The 13,822-nt window shown below is 42.8% G+C and overlaps 1 protein-coding gene across 1 annotated transcript; it reads left to right on the forward strand.

Moving 5' to 3' along the window:
• The first annotated feature begins 326 nt into the window (after nt 1–326).
• On the forward strand, nt 327–11,356 carry LOC139581677 (E3 ubiquitin-protein ligase XIAP-like). Its single transcript, XM_071411687.1, has 8 exons — nt 327–529; nt 2,294–2,569; nt 2,742–3,309; nt 3,526–3,625; nt 3,712–3,790; nt 3,923–3,962; nt 6,992–7,174; nt 9,984–11,356. The coding sequence occupies exons 2-8, from the start codon at nt 2,330–2,332 to the stop codon at nt 10,175–10,177; spliced, it is 1,404 nt and encodes a 467-aa protein (XP_071267788.1). The 5' UTR covers nt 327–529; nt 2,294–2,329; the 3' UTR covers nt 10,178–11,356.
• Nucleotides 11,357–13,822: the final 2,466 nt, after the last annotated feature.

A 13,822-nucleotide genomic window follows, 5' to 3' on the forward strand; every position in this document is an offset into this window, starting at 1 on the left:
AAGTGTACCTATGATGAAAATTACAGGCCTCTCTCATCTTTTTAAGTGGGAGAACTTGCACAATTGGTGGCTGACTAAATACTTTTTTGCCCCACTGTAAGTGGGTCTTCTTAGGAATTCTTTTATCCAATTGATCTTAAAAGTAATATTAAATAAGGTAGTAAAGTACAGAAAGTTCAGCCCACCATTCTCATAAGTGTTCATTACAACAGTTTTCCTAATGTAATGGGTACGGTTTCTCCACAGAAAGTTGAAAAGCATCTGGTCTATCTCCTTGCTTATTTATTGTCACAAACATATATGCCATACCTTCCCTTTTTTTCTACGTCATAAACAATACATTTCCGCTATGGTGGTCAGGTGGGCTGCGCCTGTAGTGGTGCGCAGAACAACACCAACGCTGAACTTACTTCCCGAAACCAGGGTCAAATAGTCTGGTTAAAAATACTGGTGATCTGTCTTATTTGGAAAGGAGACAGGCATCATCCAAGACCTCACAGGCACAAATTGACATCCAAGCTTTTCCAAGGTATGCGTATTGGTTATGTCTTTGCGATGTATTTTCAACTGTTATGGTTGACGGCTCGTCTGTTGTACTACGTTACTGTCTATGGCGAACCAGCTAAATGTCGACTGATCAGTGCACTATAGACAGATAATGTTTGCCTTGTTAGTTTTCGTTATTACACGAAACGTTGCTTGTGTTTTATTTAACTATGTCATACTTAACATTGGAAGAATGTAATCCCTGAGAGTGCGTACTCAACTGTGCCAACTCTCAGACAGGTCAATCGGCAGCACATTGCGATTCACGTCAACCTATGTTTATGTTTGGGACTTTTGTCTTGCTATAGACACAAACAAGAGCTTGTGAACTTTCCAGAATGTACATGGCCGGCCAATAGACCTCACCCACCCCCCACGTGTCCGTCTGACTGTTGCATTGAGTGGGAACATTTAGTCCGAGTGGAGTTTGAACCGCGGACACGGCGCTACTGTGCCGAAAAGGTCTCCCAGAACCCTTGACATACGCTTTGCATACATGTATGATCAGGTTATTGCTGTCATTCGACCAAGTGCCATCTATCCATCCACATGTCCTTCCTGTGCATTGGGATTAAGGCTCAGCTCTGGTCAGTAACAGATGGGCCTCAGCCACAAAGACAAGTGCTGCAGTGTAGTCCTAGTTATACAATCATGAACACATAGCCAGTTCAGAGTCAAGAATATGTTATACTCCAGGCCCTGTGATGATGACGGCATCCACATGATGCCTTTTGGAGCTGTCAGAGAGAGCATGGGGACGAGTGGATACAGCAAACTTTCCTTGGACATCATCATCACGTCTATTTAGTCATCTACATGTCTGTTTTCACAGCAATCTGTCAAGGGACAGTTTCATTATAGTGTGAGAGTGCTGCCTATGAAACCATGACAACTTCCAGTCTACTTGCATTTTTCATTCTGAAGCAAGCCTTGCTTGCTGCAATGGGGATGGCTGGTGTACAAAGTATTACAACCAACATAACCAATATTGGTTGGTTGTTTGCTAGCATAGACTGTAGCCTAATTCTATTCCATATAAATGGTAATTCTATGGATGGTAGCCTGGGTGCCTGTCTGTTACTGCTATAGCCAATTTATCTAGCCTAACACAAGGCATGGCAACGAGGTACTGTATGTAATTGATTGCATTAATGTTGACAGAAGAAATAGTGATGGGATTGGATAATATTTGATTGGTGAATACAGCCTGAGGTGAAATAGCTGATTGTTCTAACTGACCGGTTCCTCATCCTCCCTGTTGGTGATTTGTGGTGTGTTAGTACCGTAACATTGATAAGGCTGGGTACTGATCGTGTTGCAACACACTACTCAGAGAGGGCTGATTGATTCACATCGCAAAGTAGGCGTTATGTAACTCCTTTTCTACAAAATGCTGAGCTTTGTTTTAAAGAGCAGAAAATCGGATATAAAGGAAATCTAAAATAATAAGTGTTGATTACATTGGGCTGTGTGGGTCGTTGTTTATTTCTCTGTATTCCTGTGGTGAGCAGGGCGGCCCGGTAGTGTGAGAGCATATCTTAAAGAGCCTGCCTCCCCACCCCTCACATGTAACAGCCAACGCCTCCATGTGACCACACACTCTTTCCTGTCTTAAAGGCACAGCATCCCAATATCCATAGCAATGTGCATATTGCCATCTAGTGCCACTTTAGGAAATACAATGCTCTCTATTGTCAAACTTATGCATTTTCATGGTGGAAATGACTTTGTTGTTTGTTCCCCCCAGCCCATCCATCTCAGGCAGCCCTGTCCCTGTGTCGTGATGTCAGGCCCCGGGAGAGACAGTGATCTGGAGTCAGACCACGCAGTAGACTGGTCCATGATGGACATGCGGCTGGACTCGTTCCGGGGTTCCCTCCTGGCCCAGCAGGTGTCAGCGGAGAGGTTGGCCCGCGCTGGGTTCTACTTCACGGGACAGGCTGACAAGGTGCGCTGCTTCAGCTGCCACAAGACTGTAGAGAACTGGTGTGGAGGGGACGCACCCGCGGAGAGGCACGCGGAGGTGAGCATGAGAAGGGGGATGACACGTGTGCAAAACATTTATTTTTTATATATTTTTTTTTACATTTAGTCTACCCCACTCCCAGGTCTCACCTGTGTTGTAGTTAATTAAAATAAAAAAGTATTATCTCCTGTTTCTACCAAATGATCATACTACTGTTGTAATGTTTCAGGTCTCCCCCACCTGTAAGTTCCTGAGCTGCACCCATCGATCCAGGGTTAACTCTCTTCAAGGTGCCATGCTGACCAACGAACCCCACTACAACGAAGACGCTGAGGACATGGAGTTCCGCCTGAGAACGGGAGAAGTGGTGGATGAGTCCACCTACCCCATGGTCCCGCACATGGTCAGCGAAGACTCCCGGTTCAACACCTTAGGCCCGTGGCCCTCCACATCCTCGGTCCAGCCTAGAGAGCTGGCCCAGGCAGGGCTCTTCTATATGGGTTCGAGCGACCGGGTGCAGTGCTTCTGCTGTGGAGGGATGCTGGGGGGCTGGCAGCCTGGGGACACGGCATGGGGGGAGCACTCCAAACACTTCCCCTACTGCTTCTTCATACTGGGGCATGATGTGGGGAACCTCCCCTCTCAGGCGGGGAGAGAGGGGGATGTAGGGGAGACCAGGCCACGCCCAGGTCCTCGGGTCCCCATGCAGAGCTTTGAGGAGAGGCTAGGCAGCTTTGCAGGAATCCAGCACACTATTGACCACGAGAGGCTGGCCAGAGCAGGCTTCTACAACACAGGTGAGACCTGGGAGTGGGGTAGACTAGAGCTTTGGCTGTGAGAAAAGTAACTTAACAAATACAATTCAAAATGTATTAATACAGTTACCTGCTTCTCAATGGTAAAAGGGCCTGGGAGGAGGGGACATAGAGGGGACCAGGGACGTATCCTAACCAGTGTGTGTGTGTGTCTGGGTTGATCTTAACCCAAGTGTGTGTTTTTGTGTGTTGGTGCAGGAGCTCCAGACCGTGTGGTGTGTTTCTGCTGTGGTGGAGGTCTGAAGGGCTGGCAGCCGGACGAGAATCCCTGGGAGGAGCACGCCAAACACTATCCGGGGTAAAAACACACATGTCACTCACACTCAGTAGAAAGTAAACAACCATATGCACATCACTAACGTTGAGTGTCATGTTTTAATCCAGGTGTAGTTTTCTGCTGGCAGAGAAAGGACAGGAGTTCGTCAGCAGCGTTCAGTTACAAGGTCCTGACTGGAACAATGCTGTAAGTCTCAAAGACTTCATCCCCCTAACCCTGACCTCTAACCCCTAAACCTGCGATCAAACATATTAAACTGTACCCATCCTTACATGACTCCTACCATATCAAATTCCTTCTTTCTATTGATTTTTCCAGGCTTCAAGTCACCTGAATGGATGTTCAAGTCACGGAACAGGTATAACATATATATTTTTTTTTAATTAAATTTTTTGTGAAGTTGTACCCCTTTCACTTTTTATATATTAGTTTTGGAACTAGACAAAAGGGGGGGGTGTACATACAGTGCCTTCGGAAAGTATGCAGACCCCTTGACTTTTTCCACATTTTGTTAGGTTACAGCCTTATTTTAAAATTGATTAAATAAATAAAATCCCTCAGCAATCTGCACAGTACCCCATAATGACAAAGCGAAAACTGTTTTAGAAATGTTTGCAAACGTATTAAAACATAAACATACCTTATTTACTTAAGTATTCAGACCCTTTGCTTTGAGACTCGAATTTGAGCTCCGGTGCATTACCATTGATCATCCTTGAGAGGTTTCTACAACTTGATTGGAGTCCACCTGTGGTAAATTCATTTGATTGGACATGATTTGTCTGTGTAAGGTCCCACAGTTGACAGTGCATCTCAGAGCAAAAACCAAGCCATGCAGTCGAAGGAATTGTCCGTAGCGCTCCGAGACAGGATTGTGCCGACGCACAGATCTGGGGAAGAGTCCCCCAAAAAATTCCCCATTCTTAAATGGAAGAAATTTGGAACCACCGAGACTCTTCCTAGAGCTGGCCAACTGGCCAAACTGAGTGATCAAGGGGGGGTTTTGGTCAGGGCGGCTGACCAAGAACCCGATGGTCACTCTGACAGAGCTCTAGAGTTTCTCTGTGGAGATGGGAGAACCTTCCAGAAGAACAACCCTCTCTGCAGCACACCACCAATCAGGCCTTTATGTTAGTGACCAGACTGAAGCGACTCCTCAGTAAAAGGCACATGACAGCCCGCTTGGAGTTTGCCAAAAGCCACCTAAAGACTCTCAGACCATGAGAAACAAGGTTCTCTGGTCTGATGAAACCAAAATTGAACTCTTTGGCCTGAATGCCAAGCGTCACATCTGGAGGAAACCTGGCACCATCCCTTTGGTGAAGCATGGTGGTGGCAGCATCATGTTGTGGCGATGTTTTTCAGTGGCAGGGAGACTAGTCAGGATCGAGGGACAGATGAGTGGAGAAAAATACATAGACATCCTTGATGAAAACCTGCTCCAGAGCACTCAGGACCTCAGTCTAGTGCGAAGGTTCACCTTCCAACAGGACAACAACCCTAAGCACACAGCCAAGACAAGGCAGGAGTGGCTTTGGGACAAGTCTCTGAATGTCCTTGAGTGGCCCAGCCAAAGCCTGGACTTGAACCTGATCAAACATCTCTGGAGAGACCTGAAAATAGCTGTACAGCAATGTTCCACATCCAACCTGACAAAGCTTGAGGATCTGCAGAGAAGAATGGCATAAACTCCCCAAATACAGTTGTGCCAAGCTTGTAGCATCATACCCAAGAAAACTCAAGGATTTAATCGTTGCCAAAGGTGCTTCAACAAAGTACTGAGTAAATGGTCTGAATATTTACAATACCAGTCAAGTTTGCACACACCAGAGTTTATTTTTACTGTTTTCTACATTGTAGAATAATAGTGAATACTTAAACTATGAAATAACACATGGACTCATGTAGTAACCAAAAAAGTGTTAAACAAATCAAAATATATTTTATATTTGAGATTCTTCAAAGTAGCCACCCTTTGGCTTTTCAGCTTTGCACACTCTTGGTATTCTCTCAACTAGCTTCATGAGGTAGCCACCTGGAATGCATTGCAATTAAGAGGTGTGCCTTGTTAATTTGTAGAATTTCTATCCTTCTTAATGCGTTTGAGCCAATTAGTTGTGTTGTGACAAGGTAGGGGTGGTATACAGAAGATAATATGGATTTGGTCTTTTACCAAAAAGGCGATGGCAAGAACAGCTCAAATAAGCAAAGACACGACAGTCCATCACTACTTTAAGACATGGTCAGACAAGGCAGTTGCAAAAACCATCAAGCGCATTGATGAAACTGGCTCTCATGAGGACCGCCACAGGAATGGAAGACCCAGAGTTACCTCTGCTGCAGAGGATACGTTCATTAGAGTTACCAGCCTCAAAAATTGCAGTGCAAATAATTGCAATGCTTCGCAGAGTTCAAGTAACAGACACATCTCAACATCAACTGGTCAGAGGAGACTGCGTGAATCAGGCCTTCATGGTCAAATTGCTGCAAAGAAACCACTACTAAAGGACACCAAAAAGAAGAAGAGACTTGCTTGGGCCAAGAAACACGAGCAATGGACATAAGACCGGTGAAAAATGTGAGATTTTTGGTTCCAACTGCCGTGTCTTTAAGACGCAGAGTAGGTGCGATACGCCATCCCATCTGGTTTGCACTTAGTGGGACTATCATTTGTTTTTCAACAGGACAATGACCCAAAACACCTCCAGGCTGTGTAAGGGCTATTTGACCAGCAAGGAGAGTGATGGAGTGCTGCATAAGATGACCTGGCCTCTACAATCACCCGACCTCAACCCAATTGGGATGAGTTGGACCACAGAGTGAAGGAAAAGCAGCCAACAAGTGCTCAGCATATGTAGGAACTCCGTCAAGACTGTTGGAAAAGCATTCCAGGTGAAGCTGGTTGAGAGAATGCCAAGAATGTGCAGAGCTGTCATCGAGGCAAAGGGTGGCTATTTGAAGAATTTCAAATATATTTTGATTTAACACTTTTTTTGGTTACATGATTCCATGTGTTATTTCATAGTTTTGATGTATTCACTATTATTCTACAATGTACAAATAAAGAAACCCTTGAATGACGAGGTGTCAAGTTTTGACTTGAGACTGTCAATTAGATTTATTTTTTTTCTTCCATTTTTTTAAAGTAAATTAGCAAACATTTCTAAACCCTTTTTTGCTTTGAAATTATGTGGTTTTGTGTGTAGATTGGGGCGGGGGGGGGGGGGACGGACGGACAATTTCATCCATTTTAGAATAAGGCTGTAACCTAACAAAATGTGCAAAAAGTCTGAATATTTTCTGAAGGCATTCTACGTGTATATAGTGTAGGGTGCTATTTCCGACACAGACTAGAACAGGCTCAATGTCCTCCATCTCTCTGTGCAGAGGTGCTGAGGTCAGCCATGGCCCAGAGGGCGGTAGAGATGGGTCTGGAGCCTGCCCTGGTAGAGAGGACTATACTGGAGAGGATACGCAGGGCTGGGACAGGCTACTCCACCCTGGAGACTCTGCTGCAGGACTGCTTTAACAGAGGCCCTGACAGCGACGCAGAGACCGCAGAGAACCATGGTATGTGTCTCACAGTTAGCAATGCTTGTTAGTAGAGGTCGACCGATTAATCGGGATGGCCGATTTTTAATTAGGGCCGATTTTCAAGTTTTCATAACAATCGGTAATCGGCAATTTTGGACGCCGATTACGTTGCACTCCACGAGGAGATTGCGTGGCAGGCCTGTTATGCGAGTGCAGCAAGGAGCCAAGGTAAGTTGCTAGCTAGCATTAAACTTATCTTATAAAAACAATCAATCTTAACATAATCATTAGTTAACTACACATGGTTGATGATATTACTAGTTTATCTAGCTTGTCCTGCGTTGCATATAATCGATGCGGTGCCTGTTAATTTATCATTGAATCACAGCCTACTTCGCCAAATGGGTGATTTAACAAGTGCATTCGCGAAAAAAAGCACTGTCATTTCACCAATGTGTACCTAACCATAAACATCAACGCCTTTTTTTAAATCAATACACAAGTATATATTTTTAAACCTGCATATTTAGTTAATATTGCCTGCAAACATGAATTTCTTTTAACTAGGGAAATTGTGTCACTTCTCTTGCATTCTGTGCAATAGGGTCAGGGTATATGCAGCAGTTTGGGCCGCCTGGCTCGTTGCGAACTGTGTGAAGACCATTTCTTCCTAACAAAGACAGCCAACTTTGCCAAACGGGGGATGATTTAACAAAAGCGCATTTGCGAAAAAAGCACAATCGTTGCACGAATGTACCTAACCATAAACATCAATGCCTTTCTGAAAATCAATACACAGAAGTATATTTTTTTAAACCTGCATATTTAGTTAAAATAAATTGATGTTAGCAGGCAATATTAACTAGGGAAATTGTTTCACTTCTCTTGTGTTCATTGCACGCAGAGTCAGGGTATATGCAACAGTTTGGGCCGCCTGGATCGTTGCGAACTAATTTGCCAGAATTTTACATAATTTTGACATAACATTGAAGGTTGTGCAATGTAACAGCAATATTTAGACTTATGTATGCCACCCGTTAGATAAAATACGGATCGGTTCCGTATTTCACTGAAAGAATAAACGTTTTGTTTTCGAAATTATAGTTTCCGATTTTACCATATTAATGACCTAAGGCTCTTTCTGTGTGTTATTATATTATAATTAAGTCTGCTCTATCAAATCAGTCTGACTGAGCGGTGGTAGGCAGCAGCAGGCTCGTAAGCATTCATTCAAACAGCACTTTCCTGCGTTTGCCAGCAGCTCTTCGCAATGCTTCAAGCATTGCGCTGTTTATGACTTCAAGCTTATCAACTCCCGAGATTAGGTTGGCAATACTAAAGTACATATTAGAACATACAATAGTCAGAGGTATATGAAATACAAATGTTATAGAGAGAAATAGTCCTATAATAACTACAACCTAAAACTTCCTACCTGGGAATATTGAAGACTCATGTTAAAAGGAACCACCAGCTTTCATATGTTCTCATGTTCTGAGCAAGGAACTTAAACATTAGCTTTTTTTACATGGCACGTATTGCACTTTTACTTTCTTCTCCAACACTTTGTTTTTGCATTATTTAAACCAAATTGTACATGTTTCATTATTTATTTGAGACTAAATAGATTTTTATTGATGTATTATACACTGCTCAAAAAAATAAAGGGAACACTTAAACAACACAATGTAACTCCAAGTCAATCACACTTCTGTGAAATCAAACTGTCCACTTAGGAAGCAACACTGATTGACAATAAATTTCACATGCTGTTGTGCAAATGGAATAGAAAAAAGGAGGAAATTATAGGCAATTAGCAAGACACCCCCAATAAAGGAGTGGTTCTGCAGGTGGTGACCACAGACCACTTCTCAGTTCCTATGCTTCCTGGCTGATGTTTTGGTCACTTTTGAATGCTGGCGGTGCTTTCACTCTAGTGGTAGCATGAGACGGAGTCTACAACCCACACAAGTGGCTCAGGTAGTGCAGCTCATCCAGGATGGCACATCAATGCGAGCTGTGGCAAGAAGGTTTGCTGTGTCTGTCAGCGTAGTGTCCAGAGCATGGAGGCGCTACCAGGAGACAGGCCAGTACATCAGGAGACGTGGAGGAGGCCGTAGGAGGGCAATAACCCAGCAGCAGGACCGCTACCTCCGCCTTTGTGCAAGGAGGAGCACTGCCAGAGCCTTGCAAAATGACCTCCAGCAGGCCACAAATGTGCATGTGTCAGCATATGGTCTCACAAGGGGTCTGAGGATCTCATCTCGGGGTGTCTTGCTAATTGCCTATAATTTCCGCCTTTTTTCTATTCCATTTGCACAACAGCATGTGAAATTTATTGTCAATCAGTGTTGCTTCCTAAGTGGACAGTTTGATTTCACAGAAGTGTGATTGACTTGGAGTTACATTGTGTTGTTTAAGTGTTCCCTTTTATTTTTTTGAGCAGTGTATTAAGTTAAAATAAGTGTTCATTCAGTATTGTTGTAATTGTCATTATTGCGAATATATAAAAATCGTCCGATTTAATCGGTATCGACGTTGAAAAATCATAATCGGTCGACGTCTACTTGTTAGAACAATGCCCTGATATATAATGATACTATCAAAACTGGTAATGAGGTTTACAGGATATGTCAAAAATTCCTGAATAGAGCCACAGGGATTTGCAATTTGACCTAGTTCACCCATCTGCATATTCCAATCAATCACAATAGCATCACAATGCTATTCACACTGTAGGCCTACGTGAGGCTTGGCTATAGAAGTAACAGAATCAAACTGTTGGTCAGTATTCTACCTACTTTATTGTGCTTGGTTACCTACTGATGTTTCTCCCCTATTTCAGATGAGGATCCCTTTGAGAAGCTACGGAAGCTGCAGAGGGAGAAACAGTGCAAAGTGTGTATGGACAGAGACATCTGCATCGTCTTCATCCCCTGTGGGCACCTGGTCGTCTGCAAGGAGTGTTCCGAGGCCCTCGGCAAGTGTCCCATCTGCTGTGCAGCCATCACACAAAAGATCAAGACATACATCTCCTAACATGCAACCTGGTGTCAGGGATTGTCATCTCCAGAGTAGGAGTGCTGACCTAGGATCAGGTCCCGTCTCTTACTCATTATGATTTAAAAGGCAAAAGGGAGCCTAGAACAGCAGTCTTAATCTGAGATGCTTAATGAATGCTGGCCCAGGAGGATAACTCTTTTAAATGGCAATGCTGCTTAACCACCTCAATGATTTTATAAACACAGGCTTTCCTACTACAAAATGTACATATAGAAATATTATATTTGAGGAGGACCACTGTAAATATGAATAAGAGAATCATGGAAAGTGTGGGAATTTTATTTTTCAATGAATGTTGTATAGATGACACTTCCTTGTTATGTGACGTATCAGTGAAGTTCACACGACAATACCCAAGAGGCAATGGGCCTCTGAATCTTCATACCAAGATGGGAAACTAAGGTTGAGATGATATGGAGTACAGCTATGGACAGAACTGACTTTACGCAGCAGGTTAGGAGAAAAAGGTTAGGGTTAGATAAAAATGCTACAGTTGTCCCTGACGTGAGTCGTACATGCAACTTTTTGTCCATGGCTGTACTCCATCTACCCACAGTTCTGATACTTACATTTTAGTAATTTAGCAGATGCTCTTATCCACAATAGTGAGTGCATACATTTTAGTTTATAGGTCCGCTGTGCAGTACCATGATCTACCATTGCAGCTATCAACAGTGCCTTTTCAAACCATCTCATTTACTTGTGTGTATTTTCTTTATTCAGACTATCACACCATTTCCATGTTTTCTTCATATTTCTCTTAAAATTATGAAGTTGTTGACTGGGCTTTTGTTATTGGTTTGCAAGTCATGTGTTTCTAGTTAGTTTGCAAATTACATGTTTCTGAAGTAGAAGTCCTGAGGGTTCCCAAACTTACTGTATGCTCCTTAGGTCAACTAGTATGCTTTCAGCGTGGGACTCTTTTAGGATTCATTATGTGTGCTCTGTGTGAATAAATAGATGAATTGTAGATTTGGATCAATTTCCATTATTTAGATATAACGGCATAACTGACATATCCACTTAATTATTTTATTTAGTTCTAGAGATCATGTCCAAATATTATTCCCCTTTTTAAATCGTGGTGTTCGGATATTTAATATTTCCTTTGCAACTCTTGTTTGACCAAGACTGGAAAATAAATGTTTAAAGAAATTGAAGTGTGTCTTGTCTTTACTTTCATGTATGCTACTAACACTTAGATAAAGAAGCGCAGAATAAAATAGGTATCTTCTTGAAGGCCAGGCAGAGATATTGGTATTTAGATTAGTGACTACCATCTTTGGGTACATCTCAGTAGTTGAAAGTAGCTTTCTCCCCATCTGCTTTCCTTTATCCCCACTTCTACAATAGAAGAAAAACATAGGTACAGTTGAAGTCGGAAGTTTACATACACCTTCGCCAAATAAATTTAAACTCGGTTTCACAATTCTTGACATTTAATCCTAGTAAAAATTCCCTGTCTTAGGTCAGTTAGGATCACCACTTTATTTTAAGAATGTGAAATGTCAGAATAATAGTTGAGAGAGTGATTTATTTCAGCTTTTATTTCTTTCATCACATTCTCAGTGGGTCAGAAGTGTACATACACTCAATTAGTATTTGGTAGCGTTGCCTTTAAATTGTTTAACTTGGGTCAAATGTTTCGGGTAGCCTTCCACAATAAATTGGGTGAATTTTGGCCCATTCCTCCTGACAGAGCTGGTGTAACTGAGTCAGGTTTGTAGGCCTCCTTTCTCGTACATGCTTTTTCAGTTCTGCCAACACATTTTCTATAGGATTGAGGTCAGGGCTTTGTGATGGCCACTCCAATACCTTGACTTTGTTGTCCTTAAGCCATTTTGTCACAACTTTGGAAGTATACTTGGGGTCATTGGCCGTTTGGAAGACCCATTTGCGACCAAGCTTTAACTTCCTGACTGATGTCTTGAGATGTTGCTTCAATATATCCACATAATTTCCCCTCATGATGCCATCTATTTTTTTGAACCAGTCCCTCCTGCAGCAATGCACCCCCACAACATGATGCTGCCACCCCCGTACTTCATGGTTGGGATAGTGTTCTTCGGCTTGCAAGCCTCACCCTTTTTCCTCCAAACATAACGACGGTCATTATGGCCAAACAGTTCTATTTTTGTTTCATCAGACCAGAGGACATTTCTCCAAAAGGTACGATATTTGCCCCCATGTGCAGTTGCAAACCGTAGTCTGGCTTTTTTATGGCGGTTTTGGAGCAGTGGGTTCTTCCTTGCTGAGCGGCCTTTCAGGTTATGTCGATATAAGACTCGTTTTACTGTGGATATAGATACTTTTGTACCTGTTTTCTCTAGCATCTTCACTAGGTCCTTTGCTGTTGTTCTGGGATTGATTTGCACTTTTCGCACCAAAGTACGTTCATCTCTAGGAGACAGAACGCGTCTCCTTCCTGAGCGGTATGACGGCTGCGTGGTCCCATGGTGTTTACTTGCATGCTATTGTTTGTACAGATGAACGTGGTACCTTCAGGCGTTTGTTAACTGCTCCCAAGGATGAACCAGACTTGTGGAGGTCTACAATTCTTTTTCTGAGGTCTTGGCTGATTTCTTTTGATTTTCCCATGATGTCAAGCAAAGAGGCACTGAGCTTGAAGGTAGGCCTTGAAATACATCCACAGGTACACCTCCAATTGACTCAAATGATGTCAATTAGTCTATCAGAAGCTTCTAAAGCCATGACATTTTCTGGAATTTTCCAAGCTGTTTAAAGGCACAGTCAATTTAGCGTATGTAAAGGTCTGACCCACTGGAATTGTGATACAGTGAATTATAAGTTAAATAATCTGTATGTAAACAATTGTTGGAAAAATGACTTGTGTCATGCACAAAGTAGATGTCCTAACAGACTTACCAAAACTATAGTTTGTTAACAAGAAATTTGTGGAGTGGTTGAAAAACAAGTTTTAATGACTACAACCTAAGTGTATGTAAACTTCCGACTTCATCTGTATCTGCCACTTCTTCCACGATGTCTTCAGTTTCTGAAACAGTTCTAATAAAGGAAATGAGACAAGGAGGGGGAAGCTTTTTCCACCCACAATGGGATAATCGCAATTGGATTTCATTGACTCCAGATGTCCCTCCCCTCTGACTTTCTCCTCCAAGGGATTTTGAGGAAAGAGGACAAGAGGAGTCAAGGAAATGTAATTGAGATTCTACAAGTATTGAGCTGCGGCCACACCATTGACTGCAGGGGCACAAAGAATGTACAGTATAAAGATAGGCAGAAACTGCTTCTCCAATAGAAATCCCTGATCACACTTGTAGGCGATGTCTTGATGACATTGGCTAGCTAAGCTCATGCGCAGCAACGCGTCATTGTGTCTAACGGTCCTTCGATATAAAGTTGTTTTTGTCAGTTTGTCACTTTCACAACGTTGGAATCATAATCATCAACTACTTAAGACTAAAGAAGAATTGTTCACTTTTCTCATTGACTTCTCAAACCTTGGCTTGGTCGGCTTGGTCTGTTTTGCAAGCGTTCCTCGCAATTCAACGGCTCAAACACGAAATGTATTTGGCTGGGTCGACAGACAATCACGGACTACAAAAGGAAAACCAATCACGCCACGGACACCGACGTCTT

Source organism: Salvelinus alpinus, chromosome 7 (assembly GCF_045679555.1).
Source record: "Salvelinus alpinus chromosome 7, SLU_Salpinus.1, whole genome shotgun sequence".
Lineage (NCBI taxonomy): Eukaryota > Metazoa > Chordata > Actinopteri > Salmoniformes > Salmonidae > Salvelinus > Salvelinus alpinus.

What these genes read in the sequence shown, in the direction of transcription:
- LOC139581677 (XM_071411687.1), top strand. Translation starts at nt 2,330, where the DNA reads ATGTCAGGCCCCGGGAGAGACAGTGATCTGGAGTCAGACCACGCAGTA. An exon ending in AGCAGGCTTCTACAACACAG is followed by an intron (nt 3,310 to 3,525) that starts GTGAGACCTGGG and finishes GTGTTGGTGCAG; the next exon opens with GAGCTCCAGACCGTGTGGTG. An exon ending in AGAGACCGCAGAGAACCATG is followed by an intron (nt 7,175 to 9,983) that starts GTATGTGTCTCA and finishes CCCCTATTTCAG; the next exon opens with ATGAGGATCCCTTTGAGAAG.